The 27708-nt window shown below is 39.8% G+C and overlaps 1 protein-coding gene across 1 annotated transcript in view; it reads left to right on the top strand.

Annotated features, from left to right (window-relative positions):
- NUP205 (nucleoporin 205) overlaps positions 1761-27708 on the top strand; it is a 77652-nt gene continuing 51704 nt past the window's right edge. The window contains exons 1-12 of the mRNA XM_005679502.3: positions 1761-1813; positions 8978-9120; positions 10353-10524; positions 13034-13178; positions 13564-13723; positions 14133-14361; positions 16563-16727; positions 20259-20434; positions 22986-23102; positions 23307-23444; positions 24981-25131; positions 26616-26821. Coding sequence (XP_005679559.1) covers positions 1786-1813; positions 8978-9120; positions 10353-10524; positions 13034-13178; positions 13564-13723; positions 14133-14361; positions 16563-16727; positions 20259-20434; positions 22986-23102; positions 23307-23444; positions 24981-25131; positions 26616-26821 — 1830 coding nt within the window. The 5' untranslated portion in view covers positions 1761-1785. The remainder of the gene's footprint in view (positions 1814-8977; positions 9121-10352; positions 10525-13033; positions 13179-13563; positions 13724-14132; positions 14362-16562; positions 16728-20258; positions 20435-22985; positions 23103-23306; positions 23445-24980; positions 25132-26615; positions 26822-27708) is intronic.

The raw sequence follows: 27708 nt of genomic DNA, 5'->3' as shown, positions 1-27708 counted from the left end.
TTTTAAGCAAATTCTTTTTTAAATTTATTTTTTATTGAAATGTAGTTGAGTTACAATGTTGTATTAATTACTAGTAAGGTGTCATCACTCAGTCGTGTCGGACTCATGTAACCCCATGTAGCCCACCAGGCTCCTCCGTCCTTGGGATTTTCCAGGCAAGAGTACTGGAGTGGGGTGCCATTGCCTTCTTCAGGGGATCTTCCTGACCCAGGGATTGAACCCAGGTCTCCTGCACTGCAAGCAGATGCAAAGTGACTCAGTTATGCACATATATACCTACCTTCTTTTTCATATTCTTTTTTAGTATGTTTTATCACAGGATATTGAATATATTTCCCTGTGCTATACAGTAGTGCCTTGTTTGATAAATTCTTAATAAATATCTGGATGCTGCTACTGCTAAGTCACTTCAGTCGTGTTCGACTCTGCGCAACCCCATAGACGGCAGCCCACCAGGCTCCCCTGTCCTTGGGATTCTCCAGGCGAGGACACTGGAGTGAGTTGCTATTTCCTTCTTCAATGCATGAAATTGATAAGTGAAAGTGAAGTCGCTCAGTCGTGTCCGACTCTGCGACCCCATGGACTGCAGCCTTCCAGGCTCCTCTGCCCGTGGGATTTTTCCAGGCAAGAGTACTAGAGTAGGTGCCATTGCCTTCTCCGCATGGGACAGGAAATGGTAAAGACTGTATTTTAGTTTGAAAATTAGAAAACTAAAATTCAGCAAGTGAAAAAGAAGGTCCGGCTATTTGGAGGTGCGTCGGTCACGGCTGAGCGACTTCACTTTCACTTTCATGCATTGGAGAAGGAAATGGCAACCCACTCCAGTGTCCTTGCCTGGAACATCCCAGGGACGGGGGAGCCTGGCGGGCTGCCGTCTATGGGGTCGCACAGAGTCGGACAAGACTGAAGCGACTTAGCAGCAGCAGCAGGCAGGAAGATATTTGGTGTTTATGAAATGATATGTTTGGAAATTGCTTCAATATAATCTCCCATGTTGGGGGTGAGGTACAGGAATTGACCAGTTATTGAAGCTGAGCATTGATTATTCTAATTTTGTACACATCTGAAATTTTCATAAGAAAAAATTATGATTAATTGCATACAACTATATTCACACAATATGCTTGGTATATAGATGAAATGTAATGAAAATTTAGTTTGTAACCGGTCAAGTTGCTTTTTGAGGATTGTCACCGTACACCGCACTCAACTCCCCAAAGTAAGGGAGTGATGCAAGGAAGATTTAAAGTAGAATTTTTGAATTTACAGCTTTCATAATATCATAAGTGGGTGTCATTTCAATAGCTAATCTTTTTCTGTTCAGTTAACTTTTTTTGGAAACATTCTCCTTTTATTTATTTTTCCTTTTGGATGAGTTTCGTGGCACGCAGGATCTTCTTTCCCCGACTAGGGATCGAACTGAGCTCCCTACGGTGGAAGCACGGAGTCTTAATCATGGGACTCAGGGAAGTCCCTAGCTAACCTACTGGAATCATTAGAAACTGAACTACAAGTCCCAAAATGCACTGCACGATGGACGTCAACTCGAGGACCCTGCGTCTCCGAACTAGTTGCCCTCGCCTTTACTTGAATGGGAATAATCCCAGCGAAAATTGACGTCTGTGACTCAGAGCAGATTTTCGAGTATCCGTACGCCTGGGTCGGTCGAGAGTGCAGTTCGAGAGGGACAGCGTGGTACCTTCCCGATCAGGCGTCGCCCCGGGCAGCCTCACTCTCTTCTGGGGCTTTCGTGCGGCAGGAGGGCTCCGTTATTGCGCCTCCAAGATGGCGACGCTGTTGGCGGTAAATTCGGGTAGGTGCGGCCGGGGCAGAATGCAAACTGTGGGCAGGGTGCTGACCCGTCCTTTAGGGAGAGACCCAGGTAGTGAGTTTTCTCGGAGTCCAGGACCCCACTTGTGCATAAGTGCCCGCTTGTCCTTAGCTCCGGGGCTGGAGTCCCGCCCCTCCCCAGTTTGAATGGCGCGTGTCGGCACTGCGGCTCTAGCCCTAGAATTGGATCTTAAGGCTCGAGACAGGGAGGCTTGGTCCACTGGAACAGGACGGGCAGTTCTCATAACCAGGGCCTAGTCTAGTGCTTTCCACTCCCTATCCAGTATGTGTCTGCGGTCCGAATTCCTGCAGGACTTGCAAGTCTCTTTCAGTGGGGCCAGGAGACCAGAGATATTTTTCAGCCACGAGCGCAGGCTTAAAATGAAAACTCCCACCTCAAAATAGTCTCTGGGGCCCCTCTAGGTTGGGTGGGTGGATGGGTAGTTCTACAGAAAGCGAGGTCCCTTGGTTATGAAGCCTGCAATCCGGAAGGTGGTCCAGAGGGCCGTGACTCCCGGCTTGGCTTTTGTGGCCCGTGCCTGGATGTTCCTGAACCCTTGGAGCAGTAGACCGTCGGGGACGGGCAGAATCTAGAAGAGAGAGAAGAAAGGTTGAAGGACTCGGTTTGGGTTGTCTTGTCAATTCTCAGTCGGGCGCGTACCCCCCGCCACCCCACCCCCGTGTCTCCACCTGGGCGTTTGAAAGAGTGGGTGCATTCTGCTTGTCACAATTCCTGGGATGCACTGCTGGCGCCTAGCGGGCGGGCCAGGGATGCCAGAAGTGCTGTGGCGCCCGGAACGTGCCTGGTAAATGAAGAATTTCCTGCTTAGAATACCTTGATTAAGCCGTGCTGAGCTTCATGGGTAGTTAAGAGCACATCTGTGTGGTAAATGCTTGTAGGGCATTTCACTCAAGAGAACTCTTTTTCTGGGCGCCTTTTCTTTCCGTCTCTGTACCGTCTTTTCTTGTTGCTTATACATTCTTTTCATGGGCTTCCCTGGTGGCTCCGCTGGTAAAGAATCCGCCTGCAAGCAGTGTGGGTTCGATCCCTGGGTTGGGAAGATGCTCTGGAGAAGGGAACAGCTACCCACTCCAGTATTCTGGCCTGGAGAATTCCATGGACCGTATATAGTTCGTGGGGTTGCAAAGAGTGGGACACTGTTGAGCCACTTTCACTTTTCACTTACTCTTTTCACATGACTGACATTTTTGAAAACTTGTCTAAATCTGACTTTCGTAAATTAAACCCTTCCAGAACCACTATGATAAATTGTTTTGTAATAATGAATTCTGTTAATTGAGCACCTCCTTTTCCCAGGCACTAGACCTAGAGTTGTGCTTTCATGTAGTCCCTCTTATACAGCTCTGGGGTTGGTATTAAATACATCATTTTACAGATTTGGAGATAGGAGTCTTAGAGTGCTTAACTACTTGAAGGTTATACAGCTAATGATTTAAAGCCAGTCTTCCCCCCGCCCCCAACTGGAAGCCAGTCTTTGATACTTAAATTTCTACGTGAACCTACTTGTGAAAATGTTAGTCACTCAGTCATGTCTGACTCTGCAACCCCTGTGGACTGCAGCCCACCAGGCTTCTCTGTCCATGGAATTCTCCAGGCAAGAATACTGGAGTGGGTTGCCATTCCCTTCTCCAAGGAATCTTTCTGACCCAGGGATTGAATCTAGGTCTGCATTACAGCAGATGTTTTCCACGGTCTGAGCCACCAGGGAAGCCCTACTTAAGCAAAACCTAATTCATTTCATTACATAGTATTTTCATGTATTTGAATGTTAGCAGTGAAGTTGCTTTCCTAATATTGCTGTCCTGTCCTCCCACCCAGATACAAACTTAAAACAAGTCTTGCATGTTATATGTGTGGTTATATACTTTTCTTTGGAGAAGGCAATGGCAACCCACTCCAGTACTCTTGCCTGGAAAATCCCATGGATGGAGGAGCCTGGTAGGCTGCAGTCCATGGGGTCGCTAAGAGTCGGACACAACTGAGCGACTTCACTTTCACTTTTCACTTTCATGCATTGGAGAAGGAAATGGCAACCCACTCCAGTGTTCTTGCCTGGAGAATCCCAGGGACAGGGGAGCCTGGTGGGCTGCTCTCTATGGGGTTGCACAGAGTTGAACACGACTGAAGTGACTTGACTGAAGTGACTTAGTAGCATACTTTTCTTTAGTATATACTCATTGTAAGTTACTATTCTTAAACATAAATCATTGAAGGAAAATGCTGTTGCCAACAGCTGCAAAGAGTATACATTGTATAATAATGTCTTGTGGCAGAAGTGTTTAATTGACCACGTAGAAAGGAAACATTTTTAAGAGCTGAGTCAGGAGAAATTATATATATATATATATATATATATATATACTTATTTATTTATTTGACTACACTGGGTCTTAGTTGTGGCATGCGAGATCTTTAGTTGTGACATGCGTGATCTAGTTCCTGACCAGACATCAAACCCGGCCCCCTGCTTTGGGAGTGTGGAGTATTAGCCACTGAACCACCAGGGAAGTCCCAGGAGAATATTAAAAAGAAAAAAAAAGATGTCCAGGAAAGTAACCCAAATGCCCATTGACAAGTTAATGGGTAAATACTGTGGTCTGTACATCTATAATTGAATGTTATTCAGCTTTGAAAAGGAAATCTGTTCTATGCTACGACATGAATAAACCTTGAAGACTTTCTGCTAAATGAAGTAAGCCAGTAACAAAGACAAATACTGTATAATTCTACTTATGTGAGGGATTGAAAGTAGTCACACTCATGTGAGGGATTGAAAGTAGTCACACTCACAGAAGCAAAAAATGTTGGTTGCCAGAGGCTGAGGGGAGGGGGAAATGGGGGCTTGTTTAACAGGTACAAAATTTCAGTTTTGCAAGATGAAATAGTTCCGGAGATCTGTTATACAACAGTATGATTGCCCTTAATGCTACTGAACTGCATACTTAAAAACATTTAAGATGGAAAATTCTATGCTATGTGCTTTTTAATCATGGTTCAAGAAAAAACTTAAACATCTTAGAATTGTAGAAAGGGAAAAAAGTAGATTGTAGAGTTCAAAGACCTATGCTTGAGTTTCAGCTGAGTGGTTTACTAGTATTGTGACCCATGTCAGCCTGGCTGAGTAGACCTATAGGCTTGTGAGTAAGCAGCCATTAACACTGACAATCCTTGGAGGGCTCTCTGGTCACCCCTGTCCTGTTCATAGCATTGTCTATTTCAGACCTTTTCCACGCTCATCAAATCTTTAACCTCCAACTGATCCCTTAGTCTCCTAGTCACACAGAAAGAAGCCAAAAGGCATGAACTCCTTTTTCACCCTTAAACCTACAAAGGTAGGTATATCTACACCCTTGAGTCAGTTTCCCTGTTTTCCTGTCTAAGGTAGATCCTACCCTTTACAGCCTTATCCCTGTTACTCCCTCCTCTTGTCGATTTGCCTCTGTGTCTTGTTCCTTTTCTTTCCACTAAGTGCCCTCTTTCTTGATTTCATGCCGCACCCCAGTTACTGTCCTCTTGCTCCTCTTCACAGTCAGATCTTTCAAACATTCATCAGTGTTCACTGACTGTTTCCGTACCTTCTCCTCCTCCACCCACTCTAGTCTCTTGTTGCTGTTTAGTCACTAAGTTGCATGAGACTCTTTGTGACCCCATGGACTGTAGCCCGCCAGGCTCCTCTGTCCACAGGGTTTTCCAGGCAAGAATACTGCAGTGGGTTGCCATTTCCTTCTCCAGGGGATCGTCCCAATGGAGGGATTGAACCTGCATCTTGTGCCTTGGCAGGCAGATTCTTTCCTGCTGAGCCACCAGGGAAGCCTCTCTAGTCTGTTCCCATCCTCCTAAACGGCTGTCAACTCTTACATACTTTTCAGTTTCAGTAAGTCCAGCAGACATGTGAGATCTTTTTCTCACTGATCTTCAAGGGTAAGACCAAAATCCTTAGCAGGAGCTAGTCAGCCCTGCATGGTGTGCCAGTTGCCCCCCTTGCAAACCCTCTTGGTACTCTGGCTCTCTTGGCGTTTTCAGCAGTTTGAGAATGCAGCATTTCCTCTTGCCTTGGGAACCCATGTGTTGTCTTTTTTTCCTGGAGTGTTATGTCTACCACCTTCCACTCCCCCTTTTATCCTTCGCATTTCAGCCTAATAACCATCTCTTGCTCGGTGCATCCTTGCCTTCCCTGATCTCCCTGGCAAGGTCACATTCCTCTGTTGTGGGGTCTTTGCCCTGGGTGCTTCACTGTCATAGCCCTTGCTCCATATTGGAGATTGCCCTGAAGTGTGACTGTGTGGGAAATGTGCTTCCCACTACACTGCGAGCTTATGCATACCTAGTCCATGATGAATGAGTGAATAGGTGGGATTTTTGATCTGTTACTGGATGCCTTCCCATAAAAGGAGGGAAGTAGAATTTTCTCTAGAATTCACTGAACTTATTTAAGCTGTATATACTGCGAAGAATCGTTCATCAGAGGTTCTATTAAGTATTATTTTTACAGACAGTCTATTTTTGTTAGCTTTTTGTCAGATTTTAAAAATACTTGTGGTAAGGTGACTTTCACATTTGCCTACAAGTCAGTTTTCTTTTTTTTAAATTATGTATTTCTTTTAATTTGGCTGCTTTGGGTCTTAGTTGCCAAATGTGAGACTCAGTTCCCTGGCCAAGGAATGAACCTGGGCCCCCTGCCTTGGGAGCACTGAGCCGTACCCACTGAACCACTAGGAAGTTCCTACAAGTCAGTTTTGATAACTTTCCTTCATACCCTGTGCCAATCAGGAGCCAGTTCTGACTCTACCAACAGCTCTCACCTTTCTGTTTTCCTGCCCTCGTCCTGCTTAAGGTTCCGTCACCTCACGAGTAACTTACCCACCGATCATCCTTGGGTCCTGACGCTTCATATTCTAGTTAGTCTGCCCATCACACCATTGTCCAGGTTTATTTTGTCTTCTGGGGCTTCCCATGTGGCTCAGTGGTAAAGAATCTGCCTGCCAGTGCGGGAGATGCAGGTTCAGTCCCTGAGTTGGCAAGGTCCCTTGGAGAAGGAAATGGCAACCACTCCAGTGTTCTTGCCTGGAGAATACCGTGGATAGAGGGACATAGTCCACCAGGTCTCGAAGAATCAGACACGAGTGAGTGACTGAGGATGCATGCATTTTGTCATCTACTACTTGAAACTTGCCCATTTACTAATGGGAAAAGTTCCATCTTGGCCAGGAAGACAAGGCTCAAACCTGCTCTGTCCTCAGCAGCTGGAAAGAGCCAAAGAAATAATCTCTAGGGAAGTCAGGTAGCCACCATCCAGCTGGCCCCTCATAGGCAGTCACCAGGATCCAGGGTCGGGTCCTCATCTTAGCAGGCCTGGAGCTGTGATATTTGTGAGTAGTATCCAGAGTCGAGTAGATGCCAGTAATTTATTATCTCTACTCACCCTAAGACAGATATGTAAACCAGTATGCCAATTAATTGATCTTTAGTGGGAAGTACATCTGCGTGGGTCCTCATTTTATTCTGGAAAGTTTATATGACATGCTGTATTTTCCATCAGAAGATTGGCAAGTTTAGAGTCAAGATGGGAAAAGCAAAGCTGGGAGTTAGGTGATTGTTCTCTATGTAAGGTTGAGACAAGTGATCCCCATTCGCTCACATCCCCATAGCAAAGACCTGACACACAACTTCCTCCCTGCCCATCACATCAAGTTAGATGCTTCCTTTTGTATCTTCTCATAGGACTCTACTTCTTCATCATACCTTTCATTAGACTGTTAGTTGTGTTTTGAATTCTCATTTAATGCCTGTCTTTCTCATCAGTGTATAAGTTCTGTAAGCCCAGGGATCCTGTCTGTTCTGCTTGCTGTATAGTCCCTGGCACATGGAAGGTCCTCAGTACAATGAATGAATGCTCTAGCTTGACTGGTTTAGTCTGTCCTTGTCTTGCACATCGGGCTTCCCTTGTGGCTTAGCTGGTAAAGAATCCACCTGCAATGCAGAAGACCTGGGTTCAATCCCTGGGTTGGGAAGATCCCCTAGAGAAGGGAATGCTACTCACTCCAGTATTCTGGCCTGGAGAATTCCATGGACTGTATAGTCCATAGGGTCACAGAGTTGGACATGACTTTGCGACTTTTACTTTCTTGCACATCCCTTTAAAAAAGTTTGCACAGTACTTTGTTGCCTTCTGACAACACTGTTCATAAGATTGTAATGCACTTAGTTAGGTTACAGTTATCTTGCATGTCTTTCTGACTGTCCTGGTGACTTTAGTGGGATTTGTGTTTTCTTAGATATCAGTTAAACATGTTTGCAGCCCACTCTTCACGATTTGAGCTATAGTTAGTGCATCAGTTGAGTGAGTGATTGGTTTTGGTTAGTTTCCCTTTCAGAGTCTTTATTAACATATAGGGGTACTATGTCTGATTGTTTGCAAACAGAAACTTTGGGCTTCTGTGTCATTTTTTTCAAACCGTACTTAGTAGCACATAGCAAGAGCTCTGTAAGTATTACTTCTTATTCTTAGTATCTTTACAAAGAAAAATGTGATCCTTTATTAAGTGAGTTTACAGAAGAATTCTGTATTTCTGTGCTGTTTTTTAACAGCTAGTGTCCCAGCCAAAGTAAAATACTTTTTTTCAGCTTCTAAGTTTTACAGACTCTGGTTCCTCCTCCTCCCATTCCTGCTTTTCCTCTGGATGATAGAGAGGGAAGGAAAGGCAGTTACATTTATTGAGTGATTGTGATATGCCAGACACTGTGTTGTGTGTTTTACTTAGTTTATTCTTAGTCGATTCAACCGTAAGAAGCAGGTGATGTCCCTATTTTGTATATAAGGAAACTGAAATTCAGAGAGGTTAGTTTCTCACTGCATGTCACATAACTAATAAAGTGACAAAACCAGGTTCCACTAATGCTTCAGTTTAAAGTCAGGATTTACTTTATATTAAGGTGGGTAAAATGATGTTTGTGTTATTGCTTGTGAATTCTAATACTCTTTTATATTAATGTTTGGGTTGTATATATAATTCCTTATATTTAAAAGTTTCTGTGAGTGTGACTAAAATGCGTAGACAATAACTTTGCCTTCTTTTCCAAATGTATGTTCTACTTAATGCTGATTTTATTTATTTTTCCTTTAAGCCGCTAGTCTGTGGGGCCCTTACAAAGACATTTGGCAGACTGTGGGGAATGCTCTTTGGAGAAGACAACCTGAAGCAGTCCATCTCCTTGACATGATTTTGAAGAAGCACAAACCTGACTTCATCTCATTGTTCAAAAACCCTGTAGGAGATTTTCTTTTTTTGCTTCTTGAATTTGCTTTTTCCTTTCAAGATTGAAGGAGCAAGTAAATTCTTAATGCATTTAAATGCAATATGTTACTTGTTCTAGTCTGTTGATTCAAGTTTTTTCTAAAGATGGAAATTTCCTAGGAGCAATTATTCTTTCTGTTTTCCATGGAAGTTAATATAGCTTTTAATTCTAGCTAGCAGGTATCTTGATAGTATTTGAATACGATTTTGGAAGGCCTACATATTCCGGAAATAGAAGCCTTTTTGGAACTTCTAACTTGCAGTTAATCCACCTAAGCTTAGTAAGCTTGATTATTTTATTTATTTCCAGGTACACTTCAACATTTTAATTCTTTATAACATTGCGTAAGTTGTGTTAACTGAATGAGTTAATTCTTACATATCGTTAATCACTGCATCTTGACATACTTTTCAATGAGGAGTAGATTACTTCAGCGTGGGGGGTTCATATTTGGAAACTCCTTTCCCTGCTGTTTGACAGTTTTCTTTATACACTAGCAAGGCCATCTAAGAGCTATTTATGGGTTTGTCTTACCAGAAAGAGCCCTGGCCTGGGAGCCAGTTGAACTGAGTTCCAGTCTTGGCTCTCCCACTGAAGAGTTGTGTGACCATAGGCAAGCCACCTGACTTCTCTGGGCATGAGTTCTTCCCTTCTGCAAATAGAAAAGGTGGATTAAATGACTATATGGCCTTTTTCAGTGTAGAAATACCTAAGATTTTATGGCCCATCAAGTAATTCTATACTATGTTATGTGTTAAATATTTGCAGGTAAATCTTTTTGCAAATAAAGACTACATTTTAAAATAACATACTAACAAACTATCATTAATCCTCCTATTTAATTCAGCAATTCATTTCCATTTGCTGTCTTCCACTTGAAGATTCATTGCTTTTATACTTCTTAAAGATATGATTGGAAAGTTCCTTAGACACTTGAAAAGTTGGATGCTGTTTTGTGTGATTTCTCAACCTTTCCGAGTTGAGCAGAAATAGTTATTGAGAAGGTACTCAGAGTGTAAAAAGTTGAAAGGGATGTAAAATGTTACCTCATAAAGTTCTAACTGTAGATCATATGATAAGAAATACTGTTTGTCTTCTTACCAGACTGCTTTGTGAATGAACTTCTCTAGGTAACAGTTTTACACCTTGTTTCCATGTGCCATTTTCATGAAATGATCCTATTTATTTATTTTTACTCTTGTAGCCAAAAAACGTTCAACAACATGAGAAGGTTCAGAAAGCCAGCACAGAGGGAGTTGCCATTCAGGGTCAACAGGGAACCCGACTTCTTCCCGAACAGCTCATTAAAGAGGCGTTTATCCTCAGTGACCTTTTTGATATTGGAGAACTGGCAGCTGTTGAACTTCTTTTGGCTGGTGAGTTGACACTTAACCTATGGTAAGGCAGTACATACGTATAAAATTATTCACTTGTGATTTCAAATATTACACCATTTAGATTCCACAATAGTTTCTAAAGATGCAGTTTATTTCATATCACAGTATTGCCTTTTGTTTATCTTTGACTAATGGGAAGGCTTTAGTTTAGTGGTCAGAGTTGTTTAAGGAAATTTAACTGTTTTAAGATAGACTTTTTCTCTGTCATTGACTCACAAAGAATAGCTGACTGCATCTCAGACGTTTTTATAGCACAGAGCATTTCTTGTCATACAACGAGTAAGAAGGTAAGGTCACTGCTTTTTTGGCGTTTCTCTTTGAGGGGGTGATTCGGACAATGAATAGGTAAAGAATATTCATGACTGAGTGAAATTGCTCAGTCGGGTCTGACTCTTTGTGACCCCATGGACTATAGCTTGCCAGGCTCCTCCATCCATGGAATTCTCCAGGCATAATACTGGAGTGGGTTGTCATTTCCTTCCCCAGGGGATCTTCCCGACCCAGGGATTGAACCCAGGTCTACCTCACTAAAGGCAGACTCTATACCATCTGAACCACAAGGGAAGTTCCTAGGTAAAGAATAAGATAATTTCAATAATACTGAGTTCTAGGAAGGAAATAAAACAAGGCAGCGGGATAGAGATGGGGGCTGGTAGAGGGAACTGTAAGGAGTGTACTAAGGGAAGGCCTCTCTGAGACTGGAGCATTCGATCTGGAACCTATATGATGACGAGATACCAGAGTTGTTGAGGAAGGGTGTTCCAGGGATTGCAGAGCATGAGGTGAGAGCAAAGGCCTGCCAAAGGACAAAAAGACCACAGTGGCCAGAACATCATGAATTAGGGCGAGAGCGAAAGAGGGCAAGGACATCAAAGGAGTCAGATCATAGTCTTGCAGGCTGTGAAAATTGTAAGGATTTTATTCCAATTGCAGTGGGAAGTTGTTGGCAGGGGCTTTAAGCATAAGAGTTATAGAATCTGGAAAAACTGAAATTATTTGTCCTGCTGCTATATAGAGAAAAGATTGAAATTTCTGTAAAATAAGTAGTTCATTTCAATCATAGCTGGGGAGCTGTGTGAAGAAGCCAGGTGAACATTTTAATTGAAAGACAGTCTAATATGTCTGAAGATAACCATGCAGCTGCCAGAATAATATCTGGCTTTTGACCTAAGGTTGCATTAAAAGAAGTAAGATATTGAGAATGACTAAGGTCATTTTCCCATTCTGTGATGGAGATGTTAACTGGGCATGCTCCAGTTGTGAGTTTAATTCAAAACTTCATTTACCAAATATTTTTCCTGTGCATATTATGGGTCAGGCACTGTGTTAAGATTCCAGAGATATAAAGATGAATAAAACCTCAACTAGCTTATAAGTCATTATAAGTGAAGTTATTCAGTTCAGTTCAGTCTCTGATAGTCTAATAACTGAGAAAGACATAGAAACCAGTAATTGTGACCCATTAAGTGCATTCATGCAAAGTTTGGGGATGGCCCAGCAGGGAGATGTTTAAATTGACCTCAGGTTGTTGTAGAGAAGTCCACAGAAATCACGAGGCTTGCAGTGGTCGTTGAAAGTAATTAGGCGTCTGTCAGGTAGAGTAGGTGCTCACTCGGAAGACAAAGGACATCCAGACAGAAGAGGTCGCCTGTAAGAACTGTGAGGCAGTGAGATGAATTTGGGGAAGAGAAGGGTGGAGAGTGTAGGAGTGACTGGGCCAAGGGCAAAAGGAAACCATAGGAAATGAAACTGTGGGCAGGGTTGTTCAGAAAAGACAAAGCAGAATTTTCGCAGAGGGGAGTAGTGCAAAAGAGTGAGTAAAAGTTGAAACATAAGAAAAGGTTACTTAATTTACTAGGGGAAGAATCTTAAAAATATTTGAAAGATTTTATCTGAAATAAAACAATGGATAGGTGTTTGAAGTAGAGCCCCTTAAACCCTGAGGTAGGGCCCCTCCAGTTCAGTTCAGCTCAGTCATGTCCGGCTCTTCACGACCCCATGAATCGTAGCACGCCAGGCCTCCCTGTCCATCACCAACTCCCGGAGTTCACTCAGACTCAAGTCCATCGAGTCGGTGATGCCATCCAGCCATCTCATCCTCTGTCGTCCCCTTCTCCTCCTGCCCCCAATTCCTCCCAGCATCAGAGTCTTTGCCAGGGAGTCAACTCTTCGCATGAGGTGGCCAAAGTATTGGAGTTTCAGCTTCAGCATCATTCCCTCCAAAGAAATCCCAGGGCTAATCTCCTTCAGAATGGACTGGTTGGATCTCCTTACAGTCCAAGGGACTCTTAAGAGTCTTCTCCAACACCGCAGTTCAAAAGCATCAATTCTTCGGCGCTCAGCCTTTTTCATAGTCCAACTCTCACATCCATACATGACCCTGAGATTTCATAATTTCTTTTAACTGAGCATTGATATCATGATTTTTGTCGCAGCCTAAACACATACATGTTTGCTTCCTAAATTATTTCTCAACTTCCTTTTCCAGGAGAGCACCAACAGCCACATTTTCCTGGCCTCACCAGAGGATTAGTAGCTGTTCTTCTATACTGGGATGGAAAGCGGTGCATTGCAAATTCCCTGAAAGCCTTGGTACAGTCCCGACGAGGAAAGACATGGACCCTTGAACTCAGGTCTGTTTGCATTCTAGGATTTCAGGGCTTAATTAGAAATTGCTTGAAGAATTATAATTTTAGAAACAAAACTTTCTCTTTGGTATGTATAATTGAAGTAAAGTGTATAACATAAGTTGAGTAATAAACCCTTCCTTGTTGTGCCAGGAATAACACAACAGTTTAAACCTGCTTTATTTCATTTACAAATGAAATATTACTCAGTTATTTATGGTTAAACGTTTACTGAAATACAGTGATCTGAAAAGAATGAAAAGAGCTAGGTTATAACTAATCCTGGTTGTTTCCAGTTATCTAACATTATTGTCAAAAGAGTATTTGCTATATCCATGTGATGAGGAAGTTTAAACGCTATCATTCATTGTAACTTGATTTTTTATCACAGTCCGGAGCTGGTTTCTATGACCACACGGTTTACTGATGAGCTGATGGAGCAAGGATTGACTTACAAAGTTCTTACTCTGGTGTCACAGATTGATGTTAACAATGAGTTTGAGAAACTGCAGCGTGAGAGAGGTTTGGGTAGTGAAAAACATCGGAAAGAGGTAAGTGTTCGATGCGTCAGTTCATAGTTGTCTGTGTCAAATCCTGAAGGCAGAAAAGTCGTGTCAACCAGAACATTCTTCTAATACATGCGTAGGAAAATTAATAACATATTGAAGTGATGTCAGTTCATGAAACTGACTTGCACTTGTTTCAACCTCTTTCTAGTCACTATGTGCCATGCTAGCACTTTTTCTAGAATGAGGCCTTTAAGAAATTGGTTATCCTGTAGAGGAAACTGGAGTTAGGATTTGTTCAGAATTGCAGAGTTGAGATTTTAGGGTCACTTATGGACTCAGATACATTTATTTAGTTCACCTTTATAATAGATGATTGACACTTTGGAATAAGATCAGGCTTCATAGTAATTCATTTATAATGATAATCATTCACCTTCACCTTTATTTCTAGGTTTCTGATCTTATCAAGGAGTGCAGGCAGTCTCTGGCAGAAAGCCTTTTCGCCTGGGCTTGCCAGTCACCTTTAGGCAAAGATGACACTCTCCTCCTTATTGGACATTTGGAAAGAGTGACGGTTGAGGCCAATGGCTCGTTGGATGCAGTGAACCTGGGTCTTCTTATGGCGCTTTTGTACTGCTTCGATAGCAGCTTTATAGAAGAAAGCACAGAGGAACGTGATGGTAGTGAACTTTGTATCCATTAATACATTTATTTTAAAAAATCAGATTTAATTGTGGAGATGACATTTAAGAAAGGTGACAGTCTAACAACTAAAATATAAATTGTATAGTTTATTCCTTTGTGTGTAATTCATCCATATTTGAATATTTAGATATACGATCACATTGTGAAAGTAATTTCAACCCTGTTTGATGTTTCTTTTATCGTTTGGGATTTTGAAATAGAAGAGTGGCTAAAGGATTTGCAGTGTGTGTGAATTATGCATGCATAACGTGCTTGTTATTTATTCACGTTTTAAACCTTTCATTCTACAGGAGGATGACTATAATTTTTAGTAACATATCATCTTTGGTGTTGTTTTCTGTGAAGTAGGTAGAATTTCTCTTGTTAACCTTGTAAACAGGCTTCTCTGGTGGCTCAGCAGTAAAGAATCCATTTGGCAATGCAGGATATACACGTTTGATCCCTGGGTTGAGAAGATCCCCTGGAGAAGGAAATGGCAACCCACTCTAGTATTCTTGCCTGGGAAATCCCATGGAGAGAGGAGCTTGGCAGGCTGCAGTCCATGGGGTCACAAAAGAGTCAGACATGACTTAGCGACTAAACAACTTAAACAACCTTATAAACAGTTATTGCTTAGAGCTGAGGATCTTAAGAATGATTCTGACAAAGGAAGATTATTGCTATTTAATGTCATGCGTGCATGGTAAGTCGCTTCAGTCACGTCTCTTTGTGACCCTTTTGACTGCCAGGCTCCTCCACCCATGGGACTCTCTAGGCAAGAATACTGGAGTGGGTTGCCACACCCTCCAGAGGATCTTCCCAAACCAGGGATTGAACCTGCTTCTCTTATGTCTTCTGCCTTGGCAGGCAGGTTCTTTACCACTAGCGCCACCTGGGAAGCCCATTTAATGTCACAAATATTTGTAATTATTCCAACAGTTATCCCCTGTCCGCTCTTTATTGTATCATCCCAGTCTGCTTTCGTTAGGTATGTGAAGAGCACAGACAGTTCCCATTCGTCTTTGGAGGTCATCCCTAGCCGTTAGGAAAGGCTTAAGTAACACAGCTATCCCGTACCTCCAGTCAGTTGTCGGCTGATACATCATGTCACATCACAAGCAGCACCTGTGCTTCATTGTTAAGTCGCTCAGTCGCATCCGACTCTTGCGACCCCACGGACTGCAGCACGCCAGGCTTCCCTGTCCTTCACCATCTCCTGGAGCTTGTTCAGACTCATGTCCATTGACCTGTGCTACTCATAGGAATGCTGCCAGTTAATTCATTGGTCAGATTTCCTGTATTGAATGAAATGAAGCACAGAATTAAGTCTAGATGTTGGCTGTGTTAATGGGAGTTTGTAAGCTGGAACTTTGAAATGCTAAATAGAATGAATGCCTGGGAAGTTTCATAGGCTTGATATTCATTTAGGGTACTTATTTTGATTATCTCATCTTAATTACTTGTTGAAATCTTTTGTTAACGGGAGTAGTGAATTACTAATTCATGTATAATAGTAGACATAAACTTTAAAAATACAGAAAATTAAAGAAAGTGTTCTTCCTGGTTTAAGGTTGGAACCACTGAACTAGTTATTCACAGAATGACATCAAAACAAAATATAAGAAAACAATGAAGTAAAATAAAATTCATAGGTGATCAGTGATGTTTCCCACTATTTTAGATTTGGGACCTTGTGCTTTTTTGAAGTCCCTTAGTATTATTGAAAATACCTTAATTATTTGGTTGTTTCATTTTTGTTATAATCAGACTAGATGCATGTTTGCAATTGGCATGCTTTGTTTTGATTAGGGTTTTCTTTTTAATATTTTAAATTCAGGCTATTATATATCTCATAAAAGTATTGTTCTTTAATCTTTAACCTTGGTTTATATTTTGGAATTTGTGCACAGAAAAAAATGAGTGGCTGTTTAACTTTTTTCAAATTTGTTAGTAGAACACTTAAACAAACAAAAAAAACCACTGAAAGTAATGAAACTAAAATTTAGGATTATTGTCATTTCTTTCATTTTTAGTTTGTGTAAAGTTTTTCCAATAGTGTACTTATTTCAAAGATTAATGTTTAGTTAGTCTTTTTTTATAGGGATTCTCTGACTTTCTTATTCTTAGATATCATTCCTATACATCAAAAGTGGAAATTTTCTCTATTTTTTGGTATAGTGTCTATTTTTGTTTTCAGATATGATTCATCAACTTCCACTGTTGACAGAGAGACAATACATTGCAACGATTCACTCTCGCCTTCAAGACTCACAGCCTTGGAAGCTGCCAGGGCTGCAAGCCACAGTGAGACTTGCCTGGGCCCTGGCCTTGAGGGGGATATCCCAGCTGCCTGATGTGACAGGTAAACCACTTGTAGGTCATTTTCTTATGAGAAACGACGTATCTGCATTTACTATTTCAGGAAAGGTGTGACATTTGACATGTCTAAACATGAGCCGAGGGAGATACTTAGAGTTGTGGTGAATGAATCTTTTGTTTTTTTCTTGTCTCTCAAAAGAAACTATTCAAAAATTTTTTTCCCTTTCTTGTAGCTAGTGATAATTCTCTTTTAGCTTATTTTTTCCTTAAAAGTTTGAAATTTGAAAATGACAGTGTAACATACATATATGTATTTTAACTTTTTCTTCTTGGGTTTGTTCACAAACATTTTTCTCACATTGTGTCAGATTAAAAACTAACATGATTTTAAAATGCAGTGTATTAGGAGGTATTTGGTTCAGTCAGTAATGGATGTGGAATTCTGTCTTCTAACAATTTTCTACTGTAGCATATCCTCTTCTGCTGTGTATGTTCATCATACACGTGGTTTATCATCATACTAGTGGTTTACTGTAACAGGATGAGAAATAAGCTTTTGTTGTTATTTGAAGCCCCTGAAATTGTCACTTCTGTAGGTTTTTATGGTAAATTTGGAAAGGTTTTATTAAAATTTACAGTCCATGGGCTTCTCAGGTGGCACAGTGGTAAAGAATCTGCTTGTCAGTGCAGGAGACACAGGAGACATGGATTCGATCCGTGGGTTGGGAAGATCCTCTGGAGGAGGCAATGGCAACCCACTCCTGTACTCTTGCCTGGAGAATCCCAGGGACAGAGGAAGCTGGTAGGAGGGCTATAGTCCCTGGAGTCGCAAAAGTGGGAAACGAGTGAGTGACTGAGCATGTACGTCAGTTTTCTAGTTGTAGAGTGTCAGCAGATTCTGGTATCTTATCAATTGTGTGACTGCAGAACATTTTGCTCACTAGTCTCATGTTGTTCCCAGGTGGGCTGTGGAAAGCTTTTTCTGTGTTACAGATTTTTCTTTGGCTGAGTGTTTTTTATATTAAAGCTGATATAAGGCTAATTAGATGTTTACATTCATGTACAAATTCTGTTTTTTAACTTTGCCTCTTCATTTATGAGTCTTATTTCAGTACTTTTGGGGCATAAAATGACCCTATGTACCTTTAAATAGCTTTGTGATAGTTAATTAAATTCATATACTGTAAATTACTGTACCATTGCCCTAATCTTGAGAGGCACATAGAATATGCTGTACTTCATTACTGAATAGTAGATAAGAATAGTCTAGGAATGTGGACCTGGTTTCAAGCCCTAGACCTTTGGCTGCTTAATCTCTTTGGTTTTGCATGCTCATATCCTTTCATAATCTTTGAAATTAGGGACATTCTAATGTGGCCACCTCATGCGAAGAGTTGACTCATTGGAAAAGACTCTGATGCTGGGAGGGATTGGGGGCAGGAGAAGAAGGGGACGACAGAGGATGAGATGGCTGGATGGCATCACCAACTCGATGGACGTGAGTCTGAGTGAACTCCGGGAGTTGGTGATGGACAGGGAGGCCTGGCATGCTGCGATTCATGGGGTCGCAAAGAGTTGGACACGACTGAGCAACTGAACTGACTGAATGAACATTTTTTTTTTTTGAATGAACATTTTAAATACAAATTTTTTTCTGTTAATTTATATTTTAAAAATTACTAGAAAAAATGAAAACTTATCTTATATTGCAGAAATGGTGATTTCTTGAAATAATCCAGACAAGTTTTACCAAGATCTGAATTTTGAAGAATTGGTTTCTACTTTTTATTATAGACATCTGTAAATTTTATCAAATGTGTTTATTACATTATTTTATAAGTATATTTTGAGTTTTATTAAACTGTAAAATTTTTGTATACTGTTTTGAAACATTAAAACTCATTTTACATTATGATATTAGTGTACTTTATTACCTAAGTAGTCTTTAAAAAGTAGTTCTTAATTCTAGTATTTCTTAATTCTAGTATTTCTGAATTCAAGTGAAGACTTGGAACTAATTATTATTGTTATTATATATTTAATTAACCATTTCAGTAATTAGTAGTAGTAGTAATAAATAATTAGGAAACTGTTTTGTTCTCAAGGAGTTTGTATAATATGGGTAGATATACAGGCTTTATTTCAAAATGCCAAACAGTCCATAAACAAAAAAAGAAAAAAACAACCAATATCATTTCCTGTGGTTGAGAATATCCTGGTTTATATCTATTCCAAGGCATTGAAAATGTACCTTAAGTAACAGATAATATGTGGTCTCTATGACAGTGAAACAGAATAAGCTATTTAACAGTTATTTTCCAAAGCCAGATTATCACAAAATTACCAGCAGTTTTAAAGTTTGAAAGAAGTGAACAGCAATGTAGTTTCCGATGAAAGGTGCAGCATCACCCTTGATATACTTTTACTGAAAAAATGGAATGTAATTAATTAAGCTGCTTAAGATCAAACTTATCAGTTTGTAACCAGAGGAAAAGGAATATAGTAACTATACCACTGGGATGCAATGCTAAACCACATGGTGGAAAATGCTACAGTATAAGACTTAGTTTTTTTCATCAGAATAAAGGGCAAGAGAAAAATGAAAAAGATGTAAGAGGAGCCTACAGATATATCAGTTAATTGCAGTGTGTAGACCTTATTTGGATACAGATTCTAACAAACAAATTGCCCTAAAGAGAAGAAGCAGAAAGACAAAACTAAAATCTTTTATAACATTTACGGGACAGTTGTGAATTTGACCACTGACTGGAGTTTTGGTATTGAATTGTGTGGCAAAATACTAATGGCATTACATATGTGGTTAATTTTTTTTCCTTTTTTTTTTAAGTGCCATTTTGAGTTGTATACTTAGAAGTGTAGTGTTAAATTGTGTGGTATTTGCTTCAGTCTTAATTAAGTGCAGAGGAAGAATGCATGGAGATCTAAATGAGTAAAGTTAACCGTAAAGGGGTAATATTGTAGCTAGGTGTTGGGGATGTGGAGGTTCGTTATACTTGTTTTCTCTTTTTTCACTTATCTGTTTAAAGTTTTCCAAGTACAAAGCTTAAAAATGTTACAAATAGACCACTTTGTTTTTAGGTTAAGATTTATTTAGGTTTTCAGTGTTTGCTGCTTGTTTACCAGATTAATAGAGTTGCTTAAGTGGCCATGTTTTTGATTTTCACTTGTCAACTGAAGACTTTTGCTGAATGATCCAGTTCATTTCATTGAGATTAAAGCCTTGGCATCATTTAAACTTGTTAACATTTTTATAATAGCTTTCTGACTACATTTATGTTACATCATACGTCTGTTAAGTGTTTATTTTTTATTTTAATCACTCTTAATGTTACTGTGAAGAGCAGATGGTTTTTCTAATGCACATTTTTGGTAGTTCTTTGGGGTTTATTAATCAATTACAGTTACACACTGTTTTGTTTCGTGTGTAACTCAAAATATACACAAACGAAAGGTTGAGAAGAGATCTGAATTTTGAATTATCAATAGAGTATTATGAGGTATTATAATCTAGTAACTTTTCCTCCATGTGCTATTTTTCTAAATACATTTCTAGCTCTGGCTGAATTCACAGAAGCAGATGAAGCAATGGCAGAGCTCGCAATTTCTGACAACGTTTTCCTCTTCCTCACCGAATCTGTAGTGGTGTCAGAAAACTTTTATCAGGAAGAATTTTACATTCGTAGAATCCACAATCTCATTACAGATTTCTTGGCACTTATGCCAATGAAGGTAAGTGTAATAATGTAGGGTAAGAGTGGTAGAAGATAATATAAGACTCATTAACTGAGGACAAACTAAAAGAAAGTAATATTTGACATTGAGAGTGGTTTATAATGAGAAAGTAGTAAGCAAGTGAAAATGCTTCTGTGGGGAGAAAATTATTAACTCCATGCTATCCTGAGGAATCAGTGTTAAGGTTGCCTTATTTAATGCTTTTTATACATGATTTGAAACATGCATAGTGGAGAATCTCCAGTTTTATAGATAATTGTTTAAACACTTAATTATAGTGTGTAACTGGACCTCCACATAGATACAGATAATGGTTTTAAGAAACTAATGCAAAGGTTAGTTTTTCTTTTTCTTTAATTTTTTTTTTTAAATAATAGGGCCCAGGGGCCCTGCCCACCTCTAGTGTGAGATTACATATAAATAAAGTGCTGGAGCTATAGCTTTGTTCCAGAAAGGGATTCTTAGAGCCATTTCAGACAGTTCCTTCATAGTATATTTCTTTGTGCCATTTTGTGCCAAGGAAGTTGTGGCAGTAAGTAAAAGAGAGAGTCCAGTTCCAGGTCAGTCTCTAGGTCGTGTCCAACTCTTTGCGACCCCGTGAATCGCAGCATGCCAGGCCTCCCTGTCCATCACCAACCCCCGGAGTTTACTCAAACTCATGTCCATAGAGTCGGTGATGCCATCCAGCCATCTCCTCTGTAGTCCCCTTCTCTTCCTGCCCCCAATCCCTCCCCAGCATCAGGGTCTTTTCCAGTGAGTCAACTCTTTGCATGAGGTGGCCAAAGTATTGGAGTTTCAGCTTTATCATCAGTCCTTCCAATGAACACCCAGGACTGATCTTTAGAGTGGACTGGTTGGATATCCTTGCAGTCCAAGGGACTCTCAACAGTCTTCTCCAACACCACAGTTCAAAAGCATCACTTCTTCGGCGCTCAGCTTTCTTCACAGTCCAACTCTCACATCCATACATGATCACTGAAAAAACCATAGCCTTGTCTAGACGGACCTTTGTTGGCAAAGTAATGTCTCTGCTTTTGAATATGCTATCTAGGTTGGTCATAACTTTCCTTCCAAGGAGTAAGCGTCTTTTAATTTCATGGCTGCAATCACCATCTGCAGTGATTTTGGAGCCCCCCAAAATAAAATCTCACTGTTTCTACTGTTTCCCCATCTATTTGCCATGAAGTGATGGGACCAGATGCCATGATCTTCGTTTTCTGAATGTTGAGCTTTAAGCCAACTTTTTCACTCTCCTCTTTCACTTCCATCAAGAGGCTCTATAGTTCCTCTTTACTTTCTGCCATAAGGGTGGTGTCATTTGCATATCTGAGGTTAGTAAAGTCCTATAAAACTGCTCTGTATGTGTGTGTGTGTGCATGCATGCATGAGAAAACACCTGAAGTGTCTACACTTGTAATACTGATGTGGAGTTCTGGTACGATACATCTTAAAAAACACAAGTGGAAAAAATACCTGGAATGGTAGCAAACAAAGAGTTAAGTGCTTGCTGCTGCTGCTAAGTCGCTTCAGTCGTGTCCAACTCTGTGCGACCCCATAGACGGCAGCCCACCAGGCTCCCCCGTCCCTGGGTTTCTCCAGGCAAGAACACTGGGGTGGGTTGCCATTTCCTTCTCCAATGCATAAAAGTGAAAAGTGAAAGTGAAGTTGCTCAGTCGTTGGACTGCAGCCTACCAGGCTCCTCCATCCATGGGATTTTCCAGGCAAGAGTACTGGAGTGGGGTGTCAGTGCCTTCTCTAGTTCAGTGCTTACTCATGCTATAATGAATCAAGTGTTCATTGAGTTTCTCCTGTGTTCCACGTAACTATGCTAGGAATTGTGAAGAAGACAAATAAGTAGGAGACTCATTGCCTGCCAGCAAAGAATGTATATATTGTCTAGTTGGAGAAAGAAGATACACACAGAAAAATATATATAGTAATAGGAAGTAAACGAAGGTGAAGACAGTAAATTGCTGTGCCTTTTTTAGGCTAAGGGTAGCTCGCTTAGACTAGAATAGTCCAGGAGAATTTAACAGATAACTTCAGACCTCATCGGCCTTGAAGGACATGATAGACTAACATGCTAGAAATTTGGAGTAGAAAGAAGTTTTTTCATTTTATGTTTGTGGAAATGAAGCTTTAGAAAAGGTTAAGGCTTTAACTTTTTCCTAATTATTAGTCTAGACTAATATTGACTGTAGTATTGGTATTGGTAGTTACTAAGTAGTACTAGGAATGCTAAATATCCTGTAATGTTCAGAATCATTCAACCCAGTGAAGAAGTGCCCTGCCCAAAATGTCAGTAATTGAGAAACACTGTAGTTAAATTATCTATAGTGGAAATTGCATTGAGTTTTAAGATCTTAGAAATCATAGATAGTAATATTGTAATAAAATTCCTGGTATATTCATTTCCACAACTAAAGTGGAGTTGATATTTAAACAATATTTTTCTTTTATGTAATAACTTAGTTGCCTGATTTTCTGTTTCATTATTGTTAACCCATATAATAAATTTACTATGAAATGCCTGTAATAAATTTCATAGGTGAAGCAGTTGAGGAATCGGGCCGATGAAGATGCTCGAATGATTCACATGAGTATGCAGATGGGGAATGATCCCCCCATTTCGCTTAGAAGGGATCTGGAACACTTAATGCTCTTGGTAAGTTTTATTTTGGATCATCATCTCCCTTTCTCCATTACTTTTCCCCTAACTTTGGAAAATTTCAGTTTTTTCCCTACCTTTGGAAAGTTTCAGGCCTAATATCTTACACATGCAGGTGAATTCAATAAAATGCAACTTTTTATTTAAAAGTAGTTTTTGAGTTACAGACATTTTCACACAGTTTTTGTTTACACTTTGCAGATCGGTGAGCTATATAAAAAGAATCCTTTCAATTTGGAACTTGCGCTAGAATACTGGTGTCCGTCAGAGCCTCTTCAGACTTCTACTATCCTGGGTTCTTATCTTGGGGTGGCTCATCAGCGACCCCCTCAACGCCAGGTGAGCTCTTGGTTTTCCTGCTTTTTACCTTGGAAATCATAGAAACATGAAGAATGGTATTTTCCTCATGTTATTGCTGTTCATGCAAAATGAACACTTGTAACCGTTAGGCGTTTATACTTATTTAAGGAAATGGAAACTCTTAAATTGATCTGATCATTTCAAAGTTTCTACAGTCAGCCTTTTATTAGATACTAGCTATGTATTGAATCATTAGATGTAGAAAACTGTCCAGTTTCATTGTAGTCACTAAATAAGTGACTAATTAAAATTAATATTTATTAGCTTATTCTGTTCTCTATAGACATAACAATGAATATCCATCTTTCTTAGCAAGTTGGGTAAGATAGGAGAGGTACGGACACTAAATGAAAAAGGCTTAGGAGTTATAATTAATGCCAAAATGCCTATGAGTCAGTAGATAATGTAGGAAAAAGTTCATTCTCTATCCTATATTAACTTTTAAAATATGTTATGCATTAGCAAATAAGAGGGATCACTATATCTGTCTTCATCTTTTTGCAGTTTTCTATTTTAAATGGTTTCATGCCATGTACTATATTTTCATTTTTGCTAAGAGTCAAAGGTCAGGATGCCTCTTTTTAAACTGTATTTCTTATATTTATTGTTTCACTTTTTTCCTCACTATATTTCAGGGAAGGATTTATTAAAATTTTTTAGAGATTAAAGTAATTTCCATTATGAAGATTTTCAGACATATGGGAGAATAATTACAGTGAACATCCAGTATCTTAATTTAATAGCTGTTAACATCTTGCTGTGTTTACTTCTGCTCTTGTTATTTCTACTGCTTTTTTTTTTTGCTGGGTTATTTTAAAGTAAATTATGACTTTAAAATATGACTTTTTCACTTCTCACTGGCTAAGTTAATATCTCTTGAAAATAAGGATATTTTTCTATATAATCATAAGATCATTGTTAAACGCAACATATTTAACAAAAATTTCCAGAGATCTATAACATTTTTGGTTCGGGTTCCAACTAATTAGTCTAAGTAATATATTTAGTTGTTGATAATAGATTTAAGGCTTAAGCAGGAGAAAAGAGAAACCTAAGAAGTGGACTTAGAGAACAGGAGTATAGAAACATATATCGGCAAGATAAAACGGTATGTTTAGGTTACTATCAAAAATTCTTCCAGGTTCCTAGATCTTCGTACTCAGTTTTACTGGGGTTAGGAACTCTGGGTTCTAAGTATATCTTTGAATTTGCTGGTTAATTTTAGATGAGTAAATTCTTCAATTGTTTTACATATTTAGAATATGAGTAGTTGCTCTTGTTTATGGCACCTAGATGTACGTTGGGTTCACAAAGATATTCTGTAGTTGCGTTAAGTTACTAATGATAAACTTGGAAATGCAGTTTTTCATAAATAGAATTCCAGATTATTCTGCCTTGGGGGAAGTTAAATGAGAGTACTTAGTTTTGGTTCATATGTAGTCTTTATTGGCTAGTCCATGTTGGCTTAAAGTTAAGCTATGCTTTATGTAAACTGTTGGCTTTTTCGTATTTCAGGTTGTCTTGTCAAAGTTTGTTAGGCAAATGGGCGACCTGTTGCCTCCAACTATTTATATTCCTTACTTGAAGATGCTGCAAGGATTGGCCAATGGGCCCCAGTGTGCCCACTACTGTTTCAGCCTGCTCAAAGTCAATGGGAGCAGTCATGGTAAGAAAAATCCAGATGTTTTCTAAGTTTGTCATGACATTCAGTATCCTTCTACCTATTAAAGCATATTGGTTATTTGTGCTGGGTTCTACTGGACGTATACATTATATTTATAACAGAGAAGCACACTGCTGGCTTTATGTATGATGATGCTTTGATCATGGTCTCAAAGAGGGGAGAGTGTTACCATTTCCTTTATAAAATACAGTACAGTTTAAGAAATGAGGGTTAATATGCATTTTCAAGAACACATCTGGTGCTCAAAGCAAGGTGTATACCCTTCCCACATAACTTTGATTTCTTTAGTTTCTCGTCAGAAGTCCTTGTTTTCTAAATTTCTGTTCTTAGATTTTCTCTCAGTTTTCCCCCAGTTTCGTCATTTAATTTTCAGATTTGAGTCTGGTTATACCAAAAAAAGTGTGCATCCCTCATAGCTCAGTCGGTAAAGAATCTGCCTGCAGTGCAGGAGACCTGGGTTCGCTTCTTGGGTTGGGGAGATCTCCTGGAGAAGGAAATGGCAACCCAGTCCAGTATTCTTGCCTGGAGAATCCCAGGGACCGAGGAGCTGGTGGTCTCTAGCCCATGGGGTTGCAAGAGTAGGACACGACTTAGTGACTAAACCACCGACCACACCAAAGATAGTGCAAAAGGGAAGAGAAAAATATTTATTAGACATCTGTCAGGTAGATTACTTTCATTTTTACATTTGAGGAAACAGGTTTAGCAAAGTGAAGGAATTTAAGGTCACAAGGCATAGGCAAGCCATAATTGAGATCTACCTGACTCCAAGACTGGGGTTTTGACCATTTTGTTAAGGCTTCTTTGTCTTGTCTGCTAGGCCTTTACTCTCAGTGCTTAGTATGTAATAGAGTACTGTAATCTGCAAATCAAGATTGTAGTTATCTCTCTCTTTGGGAATTTAATTTAAGCTCAACATTTGGGAACTGCTCATGGGAAAAGCAGCCCTGAATAGTCAGATGACAACATGGAGAAACGTCCTGGGTTAGAAGTAGGTAACTGACATCCAGGGCTTCCTAGGTGACTCAGCAGTAAAGAATCTGCCTCCCAGTGCAAGAGGTGCAGAAAATGTGGGTTCGATCCCTGGATCAGGAAGATCCCCTAGAGGAGGAAATGGAATCCACTGTAGTATTCTTGCCTGGGACATCCCATGGACAGAGGAGCCTGGTGGGCTGCAGTCCATGCGGTTGCCGAGCGTTGGCCATGGCTGAGCACACGCAGGGCAGGGCACCTGGCGTCCAGAGTAATTTACCTTTGTACTTGCATGGGCACCACCCATGTCTTAGTCCCAGGGAAAAATTAATCCAGAGTTCTAGTTTACAGAGGGTTTCTAACAGATTTTCAACACACAACATATCTAGGATAAAGGCAAACAAAATGTGTTGTTTTACGTTTATTTTCTCCCTCCATTTCCAAGCAAGTACTTAGACAGTTTTGAAAGGAAATTCTGTGCTGTTTCTTTACAGTGGAAAATATTCAGGGAGCAGGTGGCAGTCCTGTTTCCTGGGAACATTTCTTTCACTCCCTGATGCTTTACCACGAGCACCTCCGGAAAGATCTTCCGAGTGCAGATAGTGTCCAATACCGTCACCTCCCTTCGCGTGGTATCACCCAGAAGGAGCAAGATGGGTTGATTGCTTTTCTGCAGCTGACATCTACCATCATTACTTGGGTAGGTAACCCACCCGCAGCATGTGAGTACAGGGTAATTTTATTTGTATTCTAACACAGTGGCATTTTAAGGAGCCCCCAAGTTTTCTTATAATGCTTAAAGCTTATAAGCAATAAATTTAGCATTTATATTTGGCATTCTGTTCTTCTAAGTCCTTTGTTTTTTCATCTTTAAAGGCTGTGGTATTCCCTGCTTACTGCCAGAAGCGTGTATGAAAATAATAGCCAAATTGTGTTGTTTGTATTTTTTGATGTTGAATTGTACGAACTATTTATATATTTTGGGTATTAACCCCTTACTGGTCATTTCATTTACAAATATTTTCTCCCATTCTGTATATAGGTTGTCTTCATTTTGTTAGTGGTTTACTTTGCTGTGCTAAAGCTTTTAAGTTTAATTAGGTCCCATTTGTTCTTCTGGTTGTTTCTGTTATTCGCTAGTGCAAAGCTAAGTTCCTTTGTCTGACATTCTCTCAGAAGAACAGGAATAGTGTCTTCTAACTTTATTGGTTTTTCCAGTAATGCTAAACATTATTCAAAGTCAAAACATAAAGTTTGTAATTATTTACTGTTGAATTAAATTGGAGTGATACTTGGTACTCTGTGTGTGTGTGTGTGTGTGTGTGTGTGTATTTCTATTTTTCTTCTCAGAAAAGGACAAGCTATTTTTCTCATTTATATATGACATTGTTCCAGAAAGGATTTAAGATGCCTAGGTAAGATTTATGCCCTGGAAGACTGTTTATCTCTGTTTGTATATATTGTTTTCTAGTCTTAGAGCTGTAATTCAGTAAAGGCTATTTCTTTCCTCCATTCTTTATACTAACTGAACTTGTGATCTGATTTGATCTACTGGTAGAGTTCAGGCATTCGCTCTGTTTTAGTATG

Source organism: Capra hircus, chromosome 4 (assembly GCF_001704415.2).
Source record: "Capra hircus breed San Clemente chromosome 4, ASM170441v1, whole genome shotgun sequence".
Taxonomy (NCBI): Eukaryota; Metazoa; Chordata; class Mammalia; order Artiodactyla; family Bovidae; genus Capra; species Capra hircus.
Note: the sequence above shows the minus strand (reverse complement) of the source record. Positions and strands in the feature narration are given on the sequence as shown.